The 25101-nt window shown below is 40.2% G+C and overlaps 1 protein-coding gene across 1 annotated transcript; it reads left to right on the forward strand.

Moving 5' to 3' along the window:
* Nucleotides 1-231: 231 nt before the first annotated feature.
* Nucleotides 232-25101, forward strand: LOC101174785 (TGF-beta receptor type-2). The gene is made up of 8 exons (XM_004081658.4): nucleotides 232-1066; nucleotides 12726-12882; nucleotides 14998-15209; nucleotides 15358-16073; nucleotides 16217-16354; nucleotides 18217-18358; nucleotides 18633-18760; nucleotides 24013-25101. The coding sequence occupies exons 1-8, from the start codon at nucleotides 1027-1029 to the stop codon at nucleotides 24172-24174; spliced, it is 1695 nt and encodes a 564-aa protein (XP_004081706.1). The 5' UTR covers nucleotides 232-1026; the 3' UTR covers nucleotides 24175-25101.

The raw sequence follows: 25101 nt of genomic DNA on the forward strand, positions 1-25101 counted from the left end.
TTTTCCTTTTAATTTTCCAAACCAACAAACTTTAGTGTCTTCTTCTTCTTCGTGCCTGTATTTTCAAAATAAAAGTCACCCCTGCAACATCCTTTTGCCTATAGTCCAAAAGGATTGCATTTTCTTCTAATAAAAAAATTAAAGTCTGTATTAGTATTTTTGTCCTTGCTACCAGTTTGTTTTTCTTTGAGCAAAAAAAAATAGTTTAGTTGGTTTAGTTTTCCTTCAATCTCATTAGGGCAACACCTTTTCCCTCTATTAACTTGAAAGAGACTGATCATATATGTTATGATCTCTGCTTTTGTTTTCTCAGATCACACTGCTTTCATCTCAATTTGACTTTTCTGAACTCCTTTTCAGGCAAACATCATGTAAAGTAAATTTGCCTCCATTCCAAAAAGTTATCAGCATTTGAACATCAAACAAACTGGAGGATGATGTGTTGATTTCACACTAACTGAAGGGTAAACTCTTTTTCTATTAAAAGAGCCGAGTGGTTGAGTTTCAACCTAGATCTAAGGGATAAATGCACTATATTGGTCTTAAAAGGTGAAATCTTTAGGTTTTATTTTTCCTTTTTTAAATCCGCAAACCAGTGTGTCTACATAGAGTCATGATGTTTGTGTCGATTCTCATTTATCCCAGTTCCATTAAGATAGTGGGGGGAAAGCAGTGAATTTCTATTATAGAAGACTTTTCACCTCCTCTCTGAGAAGCGTTCCTAATCCAGAACAAATATTCCCAAAAAAAGTCTGCGTCAAATTGAGGAAAAAATGCTCTAAACCTCAGACCGAGCTCAACAATGGAGGCAGTTTTTCCAGATAACCTTTTTTTCTGTCCCGGTTCTCCCCCTCGCAGCTGCTCAGTGTGGATGTGTGCGTGTGGGCGGGGCCAAAGCACATCTGGATGAGAAACATCTGGACTTCTCTGACCAAACATCCCTACAGGTTCTGCTGACATCGCACACCGACCGACACCGGCATCTGGACCGACCGAGCGCGTGCGGGTCCCGGCGGACTCCCCAGGATGACGCGGAGCGGAACCGCGGCTTTCGTCGCCGCTTGCAGTGAGTCCTGCGGCCGGTCTCCGCCCTCCGGACGTTAACGGCTGCGAGGAGGAGAGACGCTTTGTTTTGGAGAGAACAGACTTTTCGCTAACTAGTTTCAGTAACGGAAACATTGGAGTTAAAAACAGGGAAAGAAGGAGCCGAAACAACAAATGAGTTAACCAAGTTTGACTTTAAAAGTTTATATGCGTCTTTTTTCCATCGAATGACGACAGTTTCTGCTGGTTTACAGTAGAAAATGTTACATTTGAGTTCATCTGTAAGTCATAACTCTTAAACTCCGATCAGAGCGGGTTAACCTGACAGAGGCTTGATATGCATATTATTAATTATAAGTTACAATTTTACAACACGGCCCTAACAAGGTGAAAAGAAAATTCATAAACACACTTTTTTCAGCAAAAATTGTGCCAATTTATTAAAAATGTAGACAAGAATTATTATTATTATTATTGTGGTTATTGTTACAATTATAATTATTTTAGTCAAAAACCAAATAATATGTAGAATTAAGAAATATATGTTTTCAACTCAGAAGATTAATTTTCAACCTAATATGGCAAGATAAGTCTTATTTCTACTGTTTGAATTACTGGCAAACCTTAAAAAAGTAGAATTTGCAGTGTGAACAAACTATTTTTAGACAAACATGGGACTCACCTTCTCAAATAATCTCATCAATACAGATTTTGAACTTATTTTATTTTGAAAGGCAGAAATTTAGAGCTATTTTTTAGTGACAAGAATTATTTAATATAACTTTCTCAGTTGTTGTGGTTTGCCCACAAAGTGCCTGACTGACTCAGCACAGTCACCTCTAAAGTTTTTTATTGTTATTCTGTCAACTTAATTTTTGTTAAGTCCAATTTCAAATTTCAATTCTGAGGGGAAAAAATGCAGCTTCTGTTTACTAAACTAATTTATCAAACGGCTCTTTTACAAAATATTTCTTTGAAGACCCACTCAAATGTTTTTTGTGTTTTTAACATGCGATTGTGGTATTCATCTCATGATGGAGGACTTATTTTAGGAAAATTAGGCTTTCAATTGCATTTTTAAGAATTTCTTTTTTTAAGTCATTCTGAAACAAGATCAGACAAAAAAATGCAGATTTAAAAGCTTATGTCTGTGAAGAAGAAGCAACCGTGGCAGGCGACCAGCTTCCTGCTCCGCTCCATTCTGATTCATCCACTTGCAAACAAATAGATCCATGAACGTTTTTGTTTTCCTCGTGTGAGCTGGAATCTGGATCAAAACTGTACGGCTCCATGGCTCCAATATTGCTCCGCTAATGTTGAGTTGGGCTTGTGAGGGCCTGTAAGCTATCAGGAGAGAGGTGTGAACAAAGGGATGATGGGAAGAGGGAGAGAGCTTGCTCCGCACAAACAATCTTGCCCACAACTTAGAGGTGAATTTATAATGAACTCCTGATGCTCTGCAGAAACTAAGTCCTAGAAAACAACAGTTTAATTTATTTTGGCTAAAAACACCATAATCATAATTAAAAGACCACTGGGAGAGATTGGAAAATGGATTAAAAGATGATCGGAGTGGGACTGTAAACAAGTCCAGAGAACATTCATTTGTTTGTTTGTCTGTAACCATGCATCAGGCCTGCGCACCTTGCACTTGTGTAGAGTAGAATTAGCATTTCAGATAAATGTTGCAACATAGCCATTGGCTTTTCCAAACAATCCAAATAAAACAATATTACACTACTGGAGTATGTGTGTTAAAGGTTTTATCAGCACCAATTCAACTGACATTGGATAATAAATCTAACATCACAGGTGAAGAAAACGTGCAGAACCACTGATTCATGATTTGTTGTTGATTCATGATGTTTTTTGTTGGGAAGCTACAGACTTTTTATGTATTCAGCTACCGCCTAGTGGTTACCTAGGGAACTGTTCTGGCTCCAGTTACATACATATTTTCATTTAACATTTTTTCTAGCAGTCTTTTTGAGCCAGATGTGTTTTGGAAAAAGTGACAGCGCATTAATATTCATGTGGAAAACTCCAGTGTTGAGGTGCAGTTCTTGAAGACTTAGTATTAGCATCATTCCCTGCATGGTTCCTCCTGAAAGGCAGATTATAATCTCATGTGTAACAAAGAGCATGTGTATGAGAAAAGCCTGAATAGTAACTGCAAACACAGAGGCTCTTGGCGCTGGTTAAGACACTGGAGAAAAGAGAGACTGGCACTGAAAGGAAGAGTCTGTGCTCCAACATTTCATCATTATTCTTACATTCAGTCCAACAACATCACTATTTAGACTTAACATTTCTTATCTTCTTATTCTGTCATTTGAATCTAAATCATCTGTCTGTTTCTGAACTTTCTGCTCAGAGTTGACCCATCACAGCTTAGATAGCCGCACTTTATTGATGGTTAACAGACTCATTTGAAGACAATTAACAGTCACAGATAGCCATTTCTGCACTGTCAGCTTTTTAGAGGCCATATCAGCAGAAAACAGTTAATGTATTTCTACTTTCTAAGCTGTCATGTCATGAATTATAGACTGTATTCTCATATATGTAATATTGAAGTTAAAATTACTCCCTGGACTGTTTCAAAAAAAAATAAGATGTGGTTCAGTTATTGATCAGGAGTATATTTCAGTGTTCAATTAAAGGTAGACATGGAAGTTGTTTGAGGAAAGAGCTGCTAAACAAACCAACAGCTGAGAGGGAGATTGTCCCATGAAGAGCTCCCAGCCAGATTTCCCATGAGCTCTTGAGGGTAGAGAGCTGGATCTGAACTTGGCTCTTTAAGCTGCACACTTCTGGATTCAATTTATTCCATGTGAAAAACAAAGTCACACACAAACTTTTCTGCTACTTTCTCTGTGGTCCAATGAGGTTTTAGATCAGTCATCTAAACCTGAACTTGAACCAGAATTGGAATTCCCATGTGTGAAAAGTTTCCCTTCAGCACTGACAAGATGATGACTAAAAGGATAATAATTCACATTTCAAAATTGTTAACTGATGGAAACAGTGTGTTGATGTAAAGTCTGCCAGTTCTGTTTTTTTTTTAACTCGTGCCTTACTCTCTGTCATACAGTTTTGCTGTGATGCAGTATTGCAAGACATTTTTAACAGTTTTTAGAAACATTTTAAATCATTCAAAGCAGAAAGACATGAAAAGAAATCAAAAATACTTCAAGTGAGTTCTATTTTCTGCTTATTGTCAGTCACTTTGAACCCACTCCCATGAAAATTGTGTTCTCGTGACACTTTTCTGATGATGTAGGACATATATAACGATAATTAAGCTCAAAATTGAAAGCATTAAGAAAAAAAACCCCACAAACATCCTGGCACAGCCTCAGACTTTACACAGTGGCCTGTCTAAAGAGATTTTCGGACAAAAATCTCCACTTTACCAGGACCTAGTGTTTCACAGACTTTGGTTGTTACAGGGTCTGGCTGTGGTCTTCTTCTCTTGCATTATTGTGTTGCCTAAAAACAAACTATAGCAGGAAAACTCAAAGTTGTCATCAAGTCCACAAGAATCTTTGAATTGTTTAGTTCCATTCTGATGAAAATAACTCAATCACTAAACAGGAGAAGTGTTTTTTATTTGATGGTATTATGAGGAATAGAGATTTTTATTAAATATCAGTTACATATTATCTGAATTGCATTACCGGACACTGATAGGAGCTGGGTTAAAAAATTCATAATTAATTTGAAAGGATTTCCACTGAAAAGATGCTGTCTGTTCATTTATTCAGTGTATCAATGTTTCTTTAAAGAGCCTATATCATGCTTTTTTTAAGCCTTTCGGAGTAAACTATTTCCATATATATGATTTGGCATACTAAATGATTTTTTATGAAGTACGAGTTATTTTCATGTAAGACGACTCGATCTCTGAGGATCCGCCCTTCGCTCCTGTGGGTGCCGCCCTTCTTATGACATCATCCTTGAGCCGGCCTTGCCTGCATGTCTGCGTTTTTACCCCAAAAGCAAACAACATCAGAACGTCTATAAAAATGGATGTCTATATTGTAGATAAAAGGAAAGAGTTTAGCCGATCAGCGCTAGCTCTGCTGAGAAAGTGTGTTTGTGTGTTAGCATGGGCCTGTTAGGGCAGACTCTTCCTGGAAGGGGTTGTTCCTCACTTGTCTATTTCACAATTTAAGAAGCCTTTTTGCCGATCACCGGTAGCCACCCCCTTAAGGTTAGGTTAGGTTAGGTAAGGTTAGGTTAGGTTAGGTGAGGTTAGGGGTTAGGGGTTAGGGGTTAGGGTTAAGGGTTAGGGGTTAGGGTTGGGTTAGGGTTAAGTTAGGGTTAGGGTTAGGGTTAGCCCCCCCTTGAAGTGTGTGTGTGTGTGTTAGTCTGGGGACAGTGCTGGGAGTACAGACTCTTCCTGGGAGGGGTTGTTCCTCACTTGTCTATGTCACAATTTGAGAAGCCTTTTTGCCGATCACCGGTAGCCACCCCCTTAGGGTTAGATTAGGTTAGGTTAAGGTTAGGGATTAGGGGTTAAGGTTAGGGTTAGGGGTTAGGGTTGGGTTAGGGGTTAAGTTATGGTTAGCCCCCCTTTGAAGTGGGTGTGTGTGTTAGTCTGGGGACAGTGCTGGGAGTACAGACTCTTCCTGGGAGGGGTTTTTCCTCAGTTGTCTATGTCACAATTTGAGAAGCCTTTTTGCCGATCACCGGTAGCCACCCCCTTAGGGTTAGGTTAGGTTAGGGTTAGGGGTTAGGGGTTAGGGTTAAGGGTTAGGGGTTAGGGGTTAGTGTTGGGTTAGGGTTAAGTTAGGGTTAGGGTTAGCCCCCCCTTGAAGTGGGTGTGTGTGTGTTAGTCTGGGGATAGTGCTGGGAGTACAGACTCTTCCTGGGAGGAGTTGTTCCTCACTTGTCTATGTCACAATTTGAGAAGCCTTTTTGCCGATCACCGGTAACCACCCCCTTAGGGTTAGGTTAGGTTAAGTTAAGGTTAAGGTTAGGGCGAAGGGTTAGGGTTATGGGTTAGGGTTGGGTTAGGGTTAAGTTAGGGTTAGCCCCCCCCTTGAAGTGGGTGTGTGTGTTAGTCTGGGGACAGTGCTGGCAGAACAGACTCTTCCTGGGAGGGGCATTTCTCACGTTATGAAGTGCTCGTTTTTGTGGATTCCGAGGGGCTCGTGCTCAGAGGGCTTTTTTTTAAAAGGAATACTCAGAGATGCGTAAGTGGATCAAAATACTTCTGAAGTTTGTTAGTGAAGAATGGACATTATAATACACTTAAAAACTAAAAAAAATATTTTGCATGATATTGGCCCTTTTATACAATTTCCAGTATTTTGAAAGACAAAAATAACATTTGTGTTTGTTTTTAATGTAAGAGTTATGAATTTCTCTAATGAAAGGGTCACACTTCCCCACTATAAAACACTAGCTATCAAAAACCTAACTAAACAAAAGATTTAGCCACAACTGCCCTTATGGGTGGATATGGGCTGTCTGCAGGCAAAAAACTCACAAGCCTGTACGAGGCATGCAGGTGCCCTGCAGGAAATATCAAAGTCGTAGACTTCTTGGTGTGCTCGTAGAAGAAAATGTTAATGCATGTTTTTTCTGTGGGGACATGCTGAAAGCGACAGGACGTAGTTGAACACTTAAACGACACACAAGGGTGTAAGTAAGGGTGAAGTAGGTGAGACCCAGGTGTGTCGCATGGATGTTATATTTTCTAAACCCTCCAAACCCTGTGTGCTGTGCAAAGAGCCTGTTAGTGCTTCTTTCACTGACAGGGTTTAAGTGCATGCTCCTGACTGTTAGAAATGAGGAAATTATACAATCAGAGTGTAGTTTGTGTGTTTGTCCTACTGGCATTCCTCAGGCACTTACACATCATGTGCACACCCGTGTGCGCAGCATATGCAGACGGTCAATAAGGAGCCAGTGCCTGCACATTACAAACGACTAGAGCAGGGGTCCCCAAACTTTTTCCAGCGAGGGCCACATGACGTTTACAATCTCCAATCGGGGGCCAGAGTCTGTTTGAAACAGAAAAAGTGTGACCATCGCAGGAGTGCCTAAATGTAAACTGAAAGCCACACATAACTAAATATTAATAACCCAATCTGATATCAAATAATCCTCTCTGGGTTCTTCACAAAAGAAAATGATGATAATCAGCAAATATATAATAACACTCTTTATGAAATCAGTAAAAAACAAATAACCCTCTCTGGGTTCTTTACATAAACGTCAGGAAATATATAGTAACAGTATTTTAGATTTTAGAAAATCAATAATAACCAAATAACTCTCTGTGGGTTGTTCACAGAAATAAAGCTTCTGTTATCCATGCACAATCTTAGGTACATATTTAACTTCAGTTGTCAGAGCAGAATCTCTTAAATGGCTCATATGAGCAGTCTGTTTTTGTGTTCTTTCCTTATAATCCAGTTTTGGAGGTTTTCAGGAGGCTAGCCTAGTAGACACCACTGTTTGCTCCCTCTGATCAACTTCCTAGGTTAAGTACCTTGCATTCTGAATCAGTGTTTCCCTTAACTAACCTTTTTTGTCATTTTTCTGTTTTGAGGGGGGGGGCACGTTCAAGTTGGGGCAAAGTGAGGTTGCAGTAGCAACATTTTTGCTTGGCTCACATTTCATGTCGATGAAGACTCTCCTTCATCCAGGTTGATTTTATAGTAGTAGTAGGTTTAAAGGTTGTTGGATTTGGTTTTTAAAGTTGAAGACGTTTCACCTCTTATCCAAAAGACTTTGTCAATTCTGAAGTAGCTGGTAAAAGAGCTGGTTTATATGTGCTCAATGGGGAGAAGTCAGACCTGAAACTGCATCTACAGCAGTGTTCTGAAACCCAAACAAACCGAACCAGTTTCACCTGGGTCATTAACAGCTGAAAGAGATGACCAGGTTGGGGAGGGTAGCCACTGTCTCCCCAACTCCAGCTGAGGACAAAAGACTCCTAATGACCAATGTAGTCTACGGAAACAATATTTTCCAGTTTCAGGTCTGACTCCCCCCCATGAGTACATATAAACCAGCTCTTTTACCAGCTACTTCAGAATTGACAAAGTCTTTTGGATAAGAGGTAAAACCTCTTCAACTTTAAAATCCAAGTCCAGATGACAACCTTAAACCTACTACTATGATCAAATAAGCTTTATTGACATGAAGAAACAATGAGTCTTGATCACGTTGCCAGCCTAAAAAAATAATGAAAAAAAATTAAGAAAGGGGTCTCTCTCCGGTATCATTTGGGGGGGCAGCTCAAGCGGGCCGTAGTTTGGGGACCCCTGGACTAGAGTGTGGCGTTAGCACACTGTACAATAGCATCACAACTTCTTCATAAGTGTGTGCAGCTTAGATGTTTTTTCCAAATACTTCATGATCCACTTACGACAGGCAGGGACAATGGTACATTCGATTTTCAGGTGAGGTGGCCATATGAGCCACAAGAGAACTTAAAGACAAACCTGCGCTCCCCTTAAGACGCAGCCACTCTTCTCTATGGCCCTCCACGACGGCAGGGACGACCCAAAAACCCATTAACCCAGAGCGCCTGCACCAGTGCATGTGACTAAGACTTACTGGTTTACCATAGAAATCAAAATATAAAATGATGTATGTGAATTATAGATCAAATCCTGACATGAACATGTGAGTCGAAATTGTATCTATTTAACATTTTGGCAGAGCCCCTCAGCCCCAAAACTGATAATATGCAGATATGACTTAGTTTTGCAAATTCCTTCAAGGTAACACAACTAAACAAAATAAAACAAAAATAAAACAAATAACTGTTTAATATAAGGAATGGGTGCCTAAAATGTCATTACCTTTTGTGTAGTTTTTGATTATTTAAGAATACTCAAGTAAAGTATGAAAGTGATACAAGTATGGTTTTTGTTGATATTGAACTCCTTTTTCTGTGTTAAAATGTACATCAGAGGTGATCACATATACTCACCAAATACAGAGAATTTGGTGAGTATATGTGAGCATAGGAGGTTGGCTTAGATTTGATTCTTGTGGATTTTACAGAGAAATACTAATCTATTCAAACTTTGCTGATACATTAATTAAGGATGTATTCAGACTGGACACATTTGGTTCGCTTAAAGAGTTTGTTTCCCGCAAAAATTCGGAAACAATTGTCAGTCTGAATACATCCAAGCGGACCCTGGTCCGGGACCAGAAACCAATCTCAGGCCCATCTTTCGAGGTGGTCTCGGTTTGTTTCCAAATGGTTTGTTTCAAATCGTGCTCCCTGCTCAGAGTGGAACAACTGGACCAAAATGGCCACCGTAACCGGAAATTGCGCAATGTAAACAGAGCAACGGAGCAACGATGAGACACAGCAACTCATTGAAATGTGGTTGGATGAATACAAGCTCATTAAAACAACTTTTAACGTGATGCACATTGCTTGTAACTGTTTTGCTGACAATCTATACATTATAAATACTTATCAGCCTACCTTCATAGCCAGTGTCTCCTTGGCAACCGCCTTGCAGCATGCCTCCACCGCACTAAAGAAGCAGTAAAAAGTGTTGTACCTGACCTTGATACAGACGTTCAAAGTTGGTCTACAAAATATAATGTTCATCCCAACAAGGACTTCAAAGTGTAGGACTTGCATTCATTTCAAAACCATAACTTCTGCCTTTTAGTAGGTTTGCCTCGCCTTCGTAATTCCTGGCCAATGACTGAAGAGATCTTTAGTCATAGGGTTTACTGTACAATCTTTGGTTCGAATAAGAAATTTCAGGTAGTTGGCAGTTTAAATACAGACCAAATGAAAATTTCAGTACTTTTTCATTCTGAATACACACTTAAACTCTTAATTTTACAGTGAAGCAGCTGCTGTTTCACAACCCAGCAGACTGATAAGACCTGCACAACAGACAATGGTTGAATTTCCTTCTATTGAAATAATCTTAGCAAACACAGTGGTATACCAGCTTCACATAGCTAACATAAAGACGTTGGGTTTTGTTTTGTCATACCCAACACATTAAGAAAGAACTCTGCCTTTTTGAATTTTGACCTTAGTCAATCATTTTCAGCAACTGCTCTACAACCACAAACCTAAGGTCTTTGATTGTCGGTTAATTTATAAAATAGATATCCAGCAGATCTGTAATATAATTCAAAAATGCATGAACAAACTTAATATGTTGTGGATGGTTCCCTCACTTTTCTCACATGTCCCACAGATCTCCCAGTCTGCTCTTTCAGTTTTCTTCTTCTTCTCAAATCATAAGCTCAGTTTGAGGAAAGAAACATCTGGAACAGCTTCTGCCTGTGTGACAGACACACTTGGTGAAGGGCTGTGAGTTTCTGTCTGCAGTCCTAAACTTGTGCACAGACACACACAGTTAGGAGGTTTGCTTAGGTTTGAGCCTGTTACTGAGTGCATGTGTACACAACTATTGATTGTTTTCCATTCTGACACTTTAAGACACTTTCATTTAGCTTACAATACAACTTGTTTGTTGCATTGGAACTATAATGTTCTTATAAACATTTTATTTGATAAAAAAAAACAAGTAGCTCAATATATTATACAGTCAGGACCATAAATATTTGGACAGAGACACATTCTTTCTAAATTTGTTTCTGTACTTTACCAAAGTGAATTTTAAATAAAACAACTCAGATTCCATTGAAGTGCAGACTTTCAGCTTTTATTCCATGGGTTGAACAAAAAGATTGCATAAAATGTGAAAAACTAAAGCATTTTTCAAACACAATCCCTTCATTTCATGGGCTTGTATGTCATTGGACAAATGAAATAACTGAAAACAAAATGGTCATTACTAATATTTGGTTGAAAACCCTTTGTTGGCAATGACAGCCTGAAGTCTTGAACTCATGGACATCACCAGATGCTGGGTTTTCTCCTTCTGAATGCTCTGCCAGGCTTTTACTGCAGCGGCTTTCAGTTGCTGTTTATCTGTGGACCTTTTGTCTGAAGTTTAGTCTTCAACAAGTGAAATGCATGCTCACTTGGGTTAAGATCGGGTGACTGACTTGGCCATTCAAGAATATTCCACTTCTTTGCTTTAATAAACTCCTGAGTTGCTTTGGCTGAATGTTTTGGGTTGTTGTCTATCTGTATTATGAAATGCCACCCAATCAGTTTGGCTGCATTCACCTGGATCTGCGCAGACAGTATGTCTCTGAACACCTCAGAATTAATTCGGCTGCTTCTGTCCTGTGTCACGTCATCAATAAACACTAGTGTCCCAGTGCCACTAGCAGCCATGCACGCCCAGACCATCACACTGCCTCCACAGTGTTTTACTGATGATGTAGTGTGCTTTGGATCATGAGCTTCTCCACGCCTTCGCCATACTTTTCTCTTGCCATCATTCTGGTTGAGGTTGATTTTGGTTTCATCTGTCCAAAGAATGTTTTTCTGTGCTGGCTTTTTTAGATGCTTTTTTTTAGCAAAGTCCAATCTAGCCTTCCTATTCTTGAGGCTTATGAGTGGCTTGCATCTTGCAGTGTACCCTCTGTATCTACTTTCACGCAGTCTTCTTTTATGGTAGACTTGGATATTGATACGCCTACCTCCTGGAGAGTGTTGTTCACTTGTTTGGCTGTTGTGAACGGGTTCCTCTTCACCATGGAAATGATTCTGCCATCATCCACCACTGCCACGGACGTCCAGGTCTTTTTGCGTTGCTGAGTTCACCAGTGCTTTCTTTCTTTCTCAGGATGTACCACACTGTTGATTCTGCCACTCCTAATACTGTAGCAATTTCTGGCATGTTTTTTTTTTTGTGTTTTCTCAGCTTAATGATGGCTCCTTTCACCTGCATGGAGAGCTCCTTTGACCGCACGTTGTCTGTTCACAGCAAAATCTTCCAAATGCAAGCACGAGTCCTTTAATCAACTCCAGGCCTTTTATCTGCTTCACTCATAATGACATAACAAGGGAATTGCCCACACCTGCCCATGCAATAGCATGGAAGTCAATTGTCCAATTACTTGCGAGCCCATGAAATGAAGGGATTGTGTTTTTTATTTTTTATTTTGGGACCCTTGTGTGTCGTTTTTATTAAGGGATTGTGTTTAATAGATGCTTTAGTTTTTCACATTTTAATGCAATCTTTTTATCCAACCCATGGAATAAAAGCTGAAAGTCTGCACTTCAATGGCATCTGTGTTATTTTATTTAAAATTCACTGTGGTAATGTACAGAAACAAAATTAGAAAGAATGTGCCTCTGTCCAAATATTTATGGTCCTGACTGTATATGTAATATTATAATATTTCAATGAGTGCTTTGATCTCATTTTGATTTGTGTTCCATCTGGGTGGAATTAAGCTTTTTGGAGCAAGAATTGACACACTAACACACACACACTTTTTTCACATCACATAAACACACATAAATAAGGGCTCGTTGGTTTTCAAGCCTTGAGCATTTTACCCTCTACTTATTTGTTTTTGGATTATGTGCTCCAAAGAAAACATCAAATTTGGCTTGGAGCATACCAGAGTCAATGAAGCTACTTAAAAAAACAACCCTGCATTGTTATACTTGTATCATATCATTATTTTTACACAGTGCAGATGGTGTTTTTCTTTTAACTCTTTTTAAGGAATTTTCTTTATGCTTGGAGGGAGATTTTTCAAAGCCACGTATCTCATGTGAGCCTCTTCTGTCTCCCATCCTTCAGGTCTCCTGGTTGTTGTCGAGCCCTTCGGCAGCCTAAGAGCCAACGTGTGTAAATGGTGTTTACCATCCACTCCAGTTTGCAAAGACAACATCTGCCTCAGCAACTGTAACCTGTCCTCCTACTGTTCCTTCACAGAGGAGATCTGCATCGCCATATGGTTGGACTTCTAATGTTTTACAAAGCACTTCTGTTCCTGATGCTAAAATATTATTATAATCGAACCCTCCAAAAGTTCCTTGGAGTCTTTCTTTGTCACATTTGGGAGTGTTTCATGTAGAAATCATTGTCATAGTTCATTTGGTTACTCTTTGTATTTGTGTTTATTGAGGCTGATTTTGTGGCATTTACAGTCTTTTTTGTGCAGTTGTGGTTTTTGTATGACTTCACATTCCTCTTGTTTTCCATCCTTCTGAAGTTTAATGTGTGTGTCTTTGTGTGTGTATCTTTGTGGTTAAACTGCATGCATACACATTCAATTCCAGTGTGCTTACGCCATAATCCCTCTCTTAAGACAAGGAAAAATCCTATTTATTTTTCTACATAAGAGAGCTATAAAACATGAAAAATGATATTTTCTTACTTACTTTTTGACAGCTGGCTTTAATCAGTTGGTAAAAGAAAATGACAAGTTTGAAAAAAATATTCCTTTTACTCACGCTGGATGAAAGGCTTCACTTCATTTCTAATGTTTCAGAGAGAATTTGAAGCCTTGATATCATTCTTAAGAGCAGATTTTCTTCTGATTGGTTCCTTTGTTTGGACAACAGTCCTGACTGGGACCCCCCCCCAAAAAAACCCCAACCACTTCTCATTTCCTGTTTATGTCAGCCTGCCTACCCTCCCAACTTTCTGCAGGAAACCAGAGATAAAAAGGAAGAAAAACAGAGGGCAATAGTGGTTTACTCCCGCATAACTCAGAGACACGGAGTATGTCCTGCAGCCCACCAGTATCCCATCACGCAGCCACTGGGGCTGTAAAGACATCTTACTCTCAAGCAACCCCCACACACAATCACCCACATCTTTAAGAGGAACTTTAGGTTTTTAGACTTTTTGGCAACACTAAAAATCTGCCTTTGTATGAATGTTTTTACTGCCATCTTTATTCAAATGTCTTCCTGCTTTAATATCTTGAAGGAAACATCATGTCACAAAGATTCAACCTTAAATATTTTTTTATACTCGGTTCTTGTGTTTTGTTGGTAATGTAACTGTTTTAACTTATTTTATACTCAATTTGTTCTCTCATTTTGGTGTTTTCGAATGAGACCAATCCTTCTCTCTAGAAATCTTTTTTTTTGTTTGTTTCCCTCCCCCACATTTTTGTAGTCATTATTTGCAAACATGTGCAGAAACAGATATTTTATCTCATGCTACAGGGTTTCTTTTAGAATCTTTACTCTTGGTTTTGCAATCCTGTAGTGCCTTCAGACCCACTTGGTCCTTTGAGATGCAATACACTTTGTAGTCTAACCTGCACACAAAAAGATCTAACGGACAGAAATCTCCAAAGTTTGGACATCCAAGTTCAGTGGTTTCTATGTAATGTGAGGAAGTCTCATCTGTTTTATGACAAACATTTCCTGGATGTAAAGAACAGAAACCTTAAGGTTTAGTGACCAACAAAAAACACTGCTTTACCTTATCCTGCTTTCTGTTCCTCTGATCCACAATGACCTGGTGATCAATCTTCTCCAGTAGGTCAAGACTACAACTTGCAATACACACTCTGCATGTGTACATAAATGTGTGGTTTCTATCGGTTTGTGTGGAACTTGGGAAATTGGGTAATTGTGGTAAATGAGGGTAATTGAATTGAAGGTATTAAAAATGTCGCTGTGCTGTTCTCCTTTTACAACCTTAACCTATTAGCTGGCTTTGAAGGAATACTCAAATGGAGCAATAGTTTAATAGAGCTGTTAAAGCAGTATCACTACAAATGGCATTCATGGCCAAATTTTTCAAAATCTTTGGAACATTTGTGGGATTTTTAGTGTCTTTCAATGCATCTCAGAGCCTCTGGTCAGACCCAGTGCAGTAGAACCACAGACATGATGACAGAACCTTAAAAGTATATTTTAAATAATATAATATTAAATATAGAGAAATCTCACAAAAAATGAACCACGGCAAAAACCAAAACATAGCATTTTAAATGTTTTTGTTTTAAATGCTGATCTTCTCATATCTCTGATGTGATAATGAGATCACAAAAACACTTTATCTGCTGTGAGCTCTGCCCTGATTATCATGATAATTTCTGCTGTTCCAGGAGGAAGACCAATGAAACGATGACAGTGCACACGATGTGTCACCATCCGAATCTGCCGCTGGAAGGCATCAACCCTCGCCTGTTATTGAATTTTACCTCCAGAGAGTGTCACATGCTCCCACAGCCGGCAGATGAGGGTGTGATGATGGTCTGTGGCTGTCAGGGCGAACAGGAATGCAACGACAAACTCATCTTTGACAAGGGAGTCAGTGGTGAGCGTGTGCTAAAGGAAGCAGGGGGGAAATGTAATGGATTGGATGGATCTGCACACCCACAGATGCTTTGATTCTTTTAGAGAATTGTTTTTCCACTTTTTCTCAGTAAAAATGGATAGAGAACACATTTCCTTTCCTACCTCAGGTTTCTCCAGGCTGCACAGTAAAGATGTGATCCCGGTGGTCATCGTCAGCTTGGTGCCTCCTCTTCTGGTTGCCATGGTCGCCACTGCTGTCTTCTACTCCTACAGAATGCGCCGGCCTGACAAACCAGGGCCTGCTTCTCGATCTGATTGGCCCACAAAGCGCTCCCCTGAACTCTACCAAGTTTTGGATCATCCACGTGGAGAAGCAGGAGGTGGTGTGGTGGTTCTTGGAGTTGAACCAGTGATCAATAACACCAAAGGCAGATGTCCAAATAAAATCACCGTCGGTAAGAGGATAGCTGAGCTGCTCCCCATCAAGCTGGAGGACGTGGTGGGCAGGGGGCGCTTTGCTGAGGTCTGGAGGGCTCGCCTGCTGCAGAGCGACATGGGTGGAGTTAACAGTTACGAAACTGTGGCAGTAAAGGTGTTTCCCAATGTGGAGTATGCCTCATGGAGAAATGAGTGCTCCATCCTATCTGACCCTACACTTCAACACGAAAACTTGGTTCAGTTCCTGGCAGCTGAAGAAAGAAGCCTGCCAAGCGACACTCTCAGGACTTACTGGATAGTTTTGGCCCATTACAGCCTTGGAAATATGCAGGACCACCTCACAGCAAATACTCTAAGCTGGGAGGAGCTTGTTTCCTTAGCAAGTAGCATAGCTAACGGGTTAGCTCACTTACACAGTGAAACAAAGCTGAATGGAGCACCAAAGGTAAGCTCAGCTTAGCATATGGTGTATTTGTATCCATTTTTCTTTGGTCAGTTTGAACAAACATAACAGTGTTTTCTTTTCTTATTTTTCCATCCCAAATACATTTTCCATACTTATTTTTTTTTTACTTTCCTTCGCCAAAGGTTCCTGTTGCTCACAGAGACCTGAAGAGTAGCAACATTTTGATAAAGAACAGGAAGCAGTGTGTGCTGTGTGACTTTGGTCTGGCATTAAGGCTGGACATCTCCCTCACAGTTGATGACTACGCCAACAGCGGACAGGTAAGCCGCACACCCTAAACCGGGACTTCCCGACCCTGGTCCTCAAGATCTGTACCTCTCTGCCTGTTTTCCAGCTGTCCATGCATGCCTTGTTCCTTATTACCTGGATCAACTGTGTTCGGTTAGACAAAACAGACAAACTCCTGATTCAAGCTAATGTACAGGTGGAGGGAGAAGAGGAAAACTGCAGGGTGGTGGACCTTGAGGACAGGACTAGGTAGTTGTAGGAGAAACCAAGATGTTAAAAGTCCCACTCAGATCATCTTTCGATCTATTTTCAAAGCTTTTCCAGTGGTCTTTTAATTATGATTACGCCATTTCAGCTAAAATAAAACCTGTGGCGTTTTGTAGGACATAGTTTCTGCAGAGTAGCAGTAGGTAAATAGAAATTAGCTTCGGACTTGTAACTGGGACTATTTGTGCAGAGTAAGCATGCCCCCATTTGTCTGCAAGTGAACACATCAGAATGGAGCTGAGCAGGGAGCTTGTGATTTGTTGCTTCTACGTTACACCTTCAAGCTTTTGCAACGATTTCAATAAAGAAATAGTTAGAAATCCAATTTTAAGCTTAATTATCTTTTTATATGTCCTCCATCATGAGAAAATGCCACAGGAACATGTTAAAAACACCAAAACATGATTTTCATTGGAGTGCCTCTATAAACCTTTACTGTTTCTACTTAAGTTAAACTGCACCCCAGTTCCCCTTTTCACCAAAAAACTTAAGTTTAAATAAAAAATAATCCTATGGCCCAATGTTAGACTTTACTTTCCAATTTTTATTAATCTCTTAGCTATTCATGTCAGCTCTGACATCCTGTCCCATTTCATGGCATGGAAGTTGAAATCAGGTTTTTAATGTGTGGAGCCGTCAAGCTCAACCTGCAGACTCACCTATGCTTACTGAGCAGCTCCACTACTGCTGATCTACCAGAGCAGGGGTGTCAAACTCATTTTCATCAAGGGCCACATCAGTTATATCCGGCCCTTTGAGGACAGCCATAGTGGCTGTCCTCAAAGGGCCGGATATAACTTATAAATGTAACTAAATATAGTGAAAAATAAATGTAACTACCGTATTATTAATTTTAAGTAAGTTGTTATTTATTTATTATACATTTTTAAAGTGACAATTGCAGTTGCATAGAAAACATATGTTTGCTTGTTACTCTAGCATAAATCCTTTTAAATTTGATTCTGGGTTATATGGACAGTGTTTAAGTCCTAATGTATAGTTGCCCAATCCGATATTTCAAGCACGATTCCCCCTAGATATGAATAAATACACACCAATTTTTATTTTTTATTTCAAGGAATTAAAAACTTTATTGCTCTCACCTTGAGTTTGACTCATGTGTACTAGGGTGAAAGGCTCACAGGTTTAGACCTCTAACCATGAGACCATGATTACACCCAAAATATGCTATGCTTTGGAATAAAACATATTTTAGAGTTTAAAAAGGTTTTTTCACATTACTGACAGGAAACCTCTGAACGCCTTCTTCCTAAATAAACCAGCACATGTCATCTGAACCATCCTCTCAGTACATTTCAACTGAAATAACTGATATGTATATATTTTGTTCAAAATGCAACAAATCAACGTTTTTTAGCCACTACCTGAACAATAATTCATGTCCAAATACAGCAATCATTTCCAATTGCCTAAAGAGAATAGTACTCTGGCATTTTTACAGCACACCAAATGTACCTTATAAGCAAAGATTGTTGGTTTACTTTATGGTATTTATCTGGTATGACTTGTTCTTACAAAATAAGAAGAAGAATTGTGGATGTGGATCATAAACAGTCTTTGCTTCATGACATTTTTCCCATTTTTTGGTGTGAACTTTCTCTTTAAGGTGGGAACAGCTCGTTACATGGCTCCTGAGGTGCTGGAGTCCAGGGTGAACCTGGAGGACCTGGAAGCTTTCAAACAGATGGATATCTACTCCATGGCTCTGGTCCTTTGGGAGATGGCCTCCCGCTGTGATGTTATTGAAGGTAAAAGATCTTATGTGTTTCTCTAATTAAAGAAAGGGAAAACATTTTTGGTCTACTTTAGATGACAGAAGATTCAGGCCTACATGCTCGGAGTCCATCTGACTCGTAATTCCAGGTTATTAGCTTCAGTCATCAAAGAGTTCTTTTGGTACTTAGTTTCATCACTTTCTGTAGTTGCTATGAAAAAAAAAGAGATCATCAGATACCCGCTAAAGATTTTATAATAGATGGAATTGTCAAAAAGGTCTTGCAGATATTTGTTTTGTCGGTGCAGAGGTGAAGGCCTACCAGCCGGCTTTTGGCTCCAAGGTCTGTGAGCAGCCCTGTGTGGACAGCATGAGGGACCTGGTGCTGAGGGACCGAGGACGACCTGACATCCCCTCAGCATGGACGCAGCACCAGGTCTGATACAATCTGGGAGGGAAGTTCTGGATGAGTTCAGAGATTCTCGAACATGTTCACTGTGAGGACTGTTTCCCATCATAGTTTTTCAACTTTAAAAGAGAAAAAGTTAGAAAACCAGAGAGATAAAACTTATACCACAAAGCCAAACAAAGTAGACCAAAAGTAATAAATAAAACAAAAATAAACATTAAAGGATAGATGTCTGTCACAAAGCATCTACGTCAGGGGTCTCAAACTCAACTTACCTGGGGGCCACTGAAGGCAGGGTCTAGCTGAGCGAGGGCCGCAACTTCAACACACACACACACGCAACTAGTGTGTGTGTGTCTGAGAGCCAATAAATTTGTATGGAACATGTACTATACTATTACCTATACTCTATTATTAACTGTTTTCTGTACAAAATGTACTTATAAAACTCTAATTCAAATAAAATAAAATACATAAATAAAAAATCAATGAGTAAATAAATCAGTAATACATTAATGTTCATTCAGTCTTCTATATCTGCTGTTTTCTAATTTAAACGCCCCTATTAACACAGTTCAGTTAACACTGTTGAGTTATAACTATTAAACACCAAAGAAGACTCAAATTCTACAGTTCTGTTACCTCCATCAATGGGTTCATCAGAACACGGTTCTCTTGTCTTCTTCTTACTGCTGGACACTTGGCAGCACTTCCTCCCAAACAGCTGAGACCCTCAGTGTGGATGAAGATGATTGACAGTAAATCTGGACTGGACTTGAACTTATTGAAATTTAAGGTGGAGAAGTCAGAGAGTATGTGCTCCTTTGAGTCTGTGTTGAATATATATATATATATTTTTAAGTTTACTTTTTAAACCACAAATCAGTAAAGGAGAAACAAAATTCAGAAACCATTTTTGGATTTTCTATCTTATGACTTTTTGCACAGTTAAACCCCGATCAGCAGTTATTGTACAGCAGCCAGTAATCAACTCCTACATTTTCATAGTTGAATTCAAACCGTAGTTTGTAAAAAAACGGGTGCTGTTCATTGGAGGTCAAAACAATCATTACTAATACCTGGGATCAGAGAAAAGTTCAAAAACGGATGGAAATTCATGTTGGCGACACCAAATAAGTGCAGCCAAGATGCACAATAAGCATGTTTGAGATCACCCAGGTGGACGCAACGCTGCAACATTTTTGCTCACCTGTCAATCATCACAAAAGTATCACCAGAAAGGGGCAGAGCAAGGGCCCAACCTGAGCAAACACAGCTGGAAATTTAGTACTGCACTGACTGCAAGCCGGCAAATGACTACAAAACATATTGCATTATGGGAAATGGGTCCTGACGGTTTCTGTAGTTGATGATCAATTAAAATAATTTTAAATACCTATTGATTAAAAAAAGGCTACATAGATTACAAAACATTCAAATAAATATAAAACATATATAAACACAGATCATACTAAGGGGGAGAGGCATACTAAAACTAAATTGAATATTAAGGACCACCTCCTGTTCTTCTTCAGTGTCGCTGCAGCTTCGCCTTCATCCCCTGCCCCCACCCCCCCCTACACACACACACCCCTGGCAGTGTTGCGAGATTGGGCGGTTTTCTGCCCAATTGGGCGGTTTTGGTTCTAAATTTGCGGGTAAAAATGGCTTTGGGCGGGTATGCATAATTTGGGCGGTTTTAGGGTCGGTTCGGCGGGTTTTTCCCCTCATGAATATATAATAACGAACTACGTTAGGCTGTGTGCCTGTTGGAGTCTTATGTGCTGAAGCTCCGTGTACGCACCAGGCAGAGACGATAATGGGCTCTGTCATTAGAACCTGTTGGGGGTGTGCAACGCCCCTCCTCTTAGAAATTGTGTTCTTTAAAGGATGATATCGCGGTCGCGTGTGGGCGGAGCTAAGGTTATGGTCTGATCGCTGCATGGAGCGATGTCTGTTTATATCAATGCATGGTAGACACAGAGAATGTGGAGAGATCAAGTTTATTATTTTGAAGAGTTCTATTTGGTAATCATGTTTCCATGTTTGAGTTCATAAAATCATCACAGAGAAAGTCTCTGCTTCAACTTCCGTAGTGAAAGCTGCGTCTTAATCTGACGCCCGTGTTTCCATCTCTGACAGAGTCTGAAGCCAAAGCTACGGTGGCCCAGAAGGGTCACAACACATTAACTTTATACACAACACACCAACTTTACACACAACACATTAACTTTATACACAACACATTAACTTTACACAGAACACATTAACTTAACACACAACACATTAACTTAACACACAACACAATAACTCACAACACATTAACTCACAACACAACACAATAACTCACAACACAACACATTAACTCACAACACAACACAATAACTCACAACACAACACATTAACTCACAACACAACACATTAACTCATGGCCCAGAAGGGTCACAACACAACACATTAACTTACCTCACAACACATTAACTCACAACGGAAGTAAAGCAGCAATTGAAGTGCTTTTATTCTGAAATTTCTACTGGGCTGAGCAGCTAACTACCTAACAGAAAGTAATGTCACAGTGAGCTGTGGAGGGAGCATGTTATTGCTACAAGAGAAGCTAGCAGCAGTGTTGCCAGAAACTTTGTCTTTACTACGGTTCTCCTTCCTCTAAACACACACAATATGAACACACACTCCTCCCTCCGCTCTGACACCCCCTCTGTCGCTGCACACGCGCTCCTCTCCTCTCCTTTTTTCCGCTCCGTCCTGAGTGTGCGTGTGTGTTGGGGACTGCATGTGCCTGTGTGAGAGGACGGAGCGGAAAAAAGGAGAGGAGAGGAGCGCGCGTGCAGCTCCCTCCACAGCTCACTGTGACATTACTTTCTGTTAGGTAGTTAGCTGCTCAGCCCAGTAGAAATTTCTGAATAAAAGCACCTCAATTGCTGCTTTACTTCCGTTGTGAGTTAATGTGTTGTGAGGTAAGTTAATGTGTTGTGTTGTGACCCTTCTGGGCCATGAGTTAATGTGTTGTGTTGTGAGTTAATGTGTTGTGTTGTGAGTTATTGTGTTGTGTTGTGAGTTAATGTGTTGTGTTGTGACTTATTGTGTTGTGTTGTGAGTTAATGTGTTGTGTTGTGAGTTATTGTGTTGTGTTGTGAGTTAATGTGTTGTGTTGTGAGTTATTGTGTTGTGTTGTGAGTTAATGTGTTGTGTGTTAAGTTAATGTGTTGTGTGTAAAGTTAATGTGTTGTGTGTAAAGTTAATCTGTTGTGTGTAAAGTTAGTGTGTTGTGTGTAAAGTTAGTGTGTTGTGTGTAAAGTTAGTGTGTTGTGTGTAAAGTTAATGTGTTGTGTGTAAAGTTAGTGTGTTGTGTATAAAGTTAATGTGTTGTGTTGTGACCCTTCTGGGCCACCGTACAAAGCCCCTCCCCCGCCTCTCTACCTGTTCACCTGTTCACACCCTCTGCAGCTGAGAGTTGTTTTCCCCTGCGCTCCTCAGTCTGTTCTACACAGAGAGCGCAAAATACGGTCATCATAGCAGCAGGTTGACACGATAGTTGGGGCGCTCCAGCACAGCACAAAGATGAAAACGCCGCACGCAGGTTATAGCGGGGATAGAGCGGGTTAAGAAAATGAACGGAAGGCGGTCCACTGAAGAAATATTAAATACTTTACTCATTTTATATATATATATATATATATATATATATATATATATATATATATATATATATATATATATATATATATATGATACACTGATACACACAAACTTGTCACGTGAACCCCCCCTGTTGGGCGGTTTTTGGCTGAGTCTGGCGGTTTTCAGATGACTTTTGGGCTGGCCTGGCCTCGCTAACGATCCAGGCACGGCGCTGGTTCATCTCAAACGTCTATTGTTGCATGTTCCTCACGTATTTTCAGCGTGTCTAAGACTAAATTTTATTGATGCTCGCACGTGTTCAAGCCCGTTAGCTGTCACGCATGTAGGTGAGGGATATTTATTCTCCGCAGCGACCCATCTCCTGCGCGAGCGGTGTGCTGCAGTGATAGCCGCGCACGAGACCCGTTTGGTCGGGGTTTATACGCCGCCACGCGCCTAACCGTAACCATAACCTTAACCCTCCTCCGGGTCTGTGCGGCCCAGAGAAAAGTTCAGCACCGGCTGCATGTATTTAGAAAATTACAAGCGAATAAACACGTTCTAAAAAGGAAAGTAAAGAACTCCTTAATGTGGTCCCGTATTAAATGTTTCCCTGCTTTCAAGCCAGGTCAATGCCACGCCCCCAAGAGTCATATACTCCACTGTGATTGGTTGGATCGTCAGCTCCACGCACAATGCTGAAAAGGTGTCATTCAGACTGGCGGGCCGCATTAACATTGAACTTTCATATAAAGGCGGGGGCCGCAAAATATCATCTTGGGGGCCGCAAATAGCCAGCGGGCCGCGAGTTTGAGACCCCTGATCTACGTAATCTAGTAGAAAAACATTCAAAACCACAACACCAGAAAACACGGGATGTGAGAGACTGGAGCTCCTGAACGAGATAGTCCATTTTTTTTAACCAGTGTGCTGTGGTACACCAGTGTACTGTGAGGTGTGCCTTGGGAAATATATCAATTTCACCTAATTGGTTTTAAAAACATTTACCATTGGCAGAATAGTCTTTGTTTATCTAAACAAGCCCAGGTTTCACACTGAATAGATAGAAAAATTATGAAATACTTTTTTGTGTTGCTGTTTATTCGATTCTTAGTCAAGATAAACCATGTACATGTAACCGTTTATTGCTAATAAAGGTTGCAGAGTTTCATGTATTTGCTTACGTTTTGTGCCTTGTGATTGTATCAAGTGTAACTTGGCTAAAAAAAGTTTGAAAAAACACTGATTTATAGAGTGAAAAAAAAACAACCGCATAGAGCCAAACAATTTACATTTACAAAAAGAATCAACATTTGAAAAAGAACATCAACTACAAGTTAGAAACACAAGAGAGAACAAAAATAAAATGGGACACAATCAAGCTTCAGAGTCAGTGCAGTGAGATATATGATCTCACACAAACACAATACAACCAGAATGAATTACACATTAAGTGCAAACATTTGAAGCATTAGGAGTACTGAGGTTGAAACCTCAAAAATAGCAATCAAATTCCAGAAGCTGAAAAAAGGTCCACATTAAAACCCTCTGCTGTTGTACAGCAGGAAGTCTGTCTCTGCAGCAGTCTGCGGAGCTCATTGAGATCCACGTTTGCTGAGGAGCTTCTGTTGTGTCCGCAGGGGATGAGTGTCTTCTGCTCCACCATCACTGAGTGCTGGGATCACGACCCGGAGGCAAGGCTGACGGCCCACTGCGTGGTGGAGCGATTCAACGCCATGCAGCACAGTGAGGAGGAGGCGGTGCTCGAGGACGGTGGGCTGGGGGGAGGACGACAAGAGTGAGAGAAGAAAGAATCTAGGAAATCAGTTCCTCTCTTCATCTTTTTCTTCCACAACCTTCAACCAAAAACAAAGGGAAATGCCTGGGAGGTATTTATGGACCCTCAGGTTCAGTCTGGTTCTCACACCCTGAGCCCTCCTCCATCCTGTAGCTATCTGTGTTCACACTGATAGCCCAGTGATAAAGCTCCAGACAGGGATAAATACTAAAAAGGAAAAAAAAAACATTGTTCCTGTTTGTCTGGAAGGGAAATGCTGGACTTTATCACCTGACAGAGACTGGATTTGGAAGGAGGTAAAGCCTAACTAACCTGGAGGAACAGGAAGTACAGGTGAAGAAGATTAAAAAACAAACTGATGCTGATGGAGAACACAAAGATGTTTTGAAAAGATTCAGAGAACAGATGAGAGTTGCTGTAATTCTGTGAGCAGATCTTTAAGATCGTGGAAACCTGCAGTCATCGTTTAGTGTTTGAGCAGTTTGTCTGATTATTATATAAAGTCCAATACTGGTAACAATGGGCAGGCATTTCTAAGTGGAAAATCCTGTTTTTCTTGCTTGTATTTACTACAAATAATTCATGATAAACCTCTGAGAAGCTTCTGTGTGACAAACCCGACCTTTTTTATTTTCCTGACATTTTGCATTATTTTGAAATTGATTTCCACTATAATATAGTTGATGCGTTTTGTGCATATGGTGCAAAAAGTCATCCATCCTGACGTCTCTGTTGACAGTTTCTGCTGATGCGTCCAGGAAGGCGTGTCAGAACAAAGAGTGTGGGAAATCCTTTCCACACTCTTTGCTGACTCTTGTGCTGTAGCTTCTTAACCAGGGGTGGGCAAACTACGGCCTGGGGTCCATATGCCACCCGTTGAACTATTTATTCTGGCTTGCCAAACTGGAATAAATTATATTGATGATCCTTA

The sequence above is a fragment of the Oryzias latipes genome, chromosome 21 (assembly GCF_002234675.1).
Source record: "Oryzias latipes chromosome 21, ASM223467v1".
Lineage (NCBI taxonomy): Eukaryota > Metazoa > Chordata > Actinopteri > Beloniformes > Adrianichthyidae > Oryzias > Oryzias latipes.

Coding starts and splice junctions, on each gene's coding strand:
- LOC101174785 (XM_004081658.4), top strand. CDS start 1,027: ATGACGCGGAGCGGAACCGCGGCTTTCGTCGCCGCTTGCA. Junction 1,067..12,725: donor GGCTTTCGTCGCCGCTTGCA/GTGAGTCCTGCG, acceptor CCCATCCTTCAG/GTCTCCTGGTTGTTGTCGAG. Junction 18,761..24,012: donor CAGCATGGACGCAGCACCAG/GTCTGATACAAT, acceptor TTGTGTCCGCAG/GGGATGAGTGTCTTCTGCTC.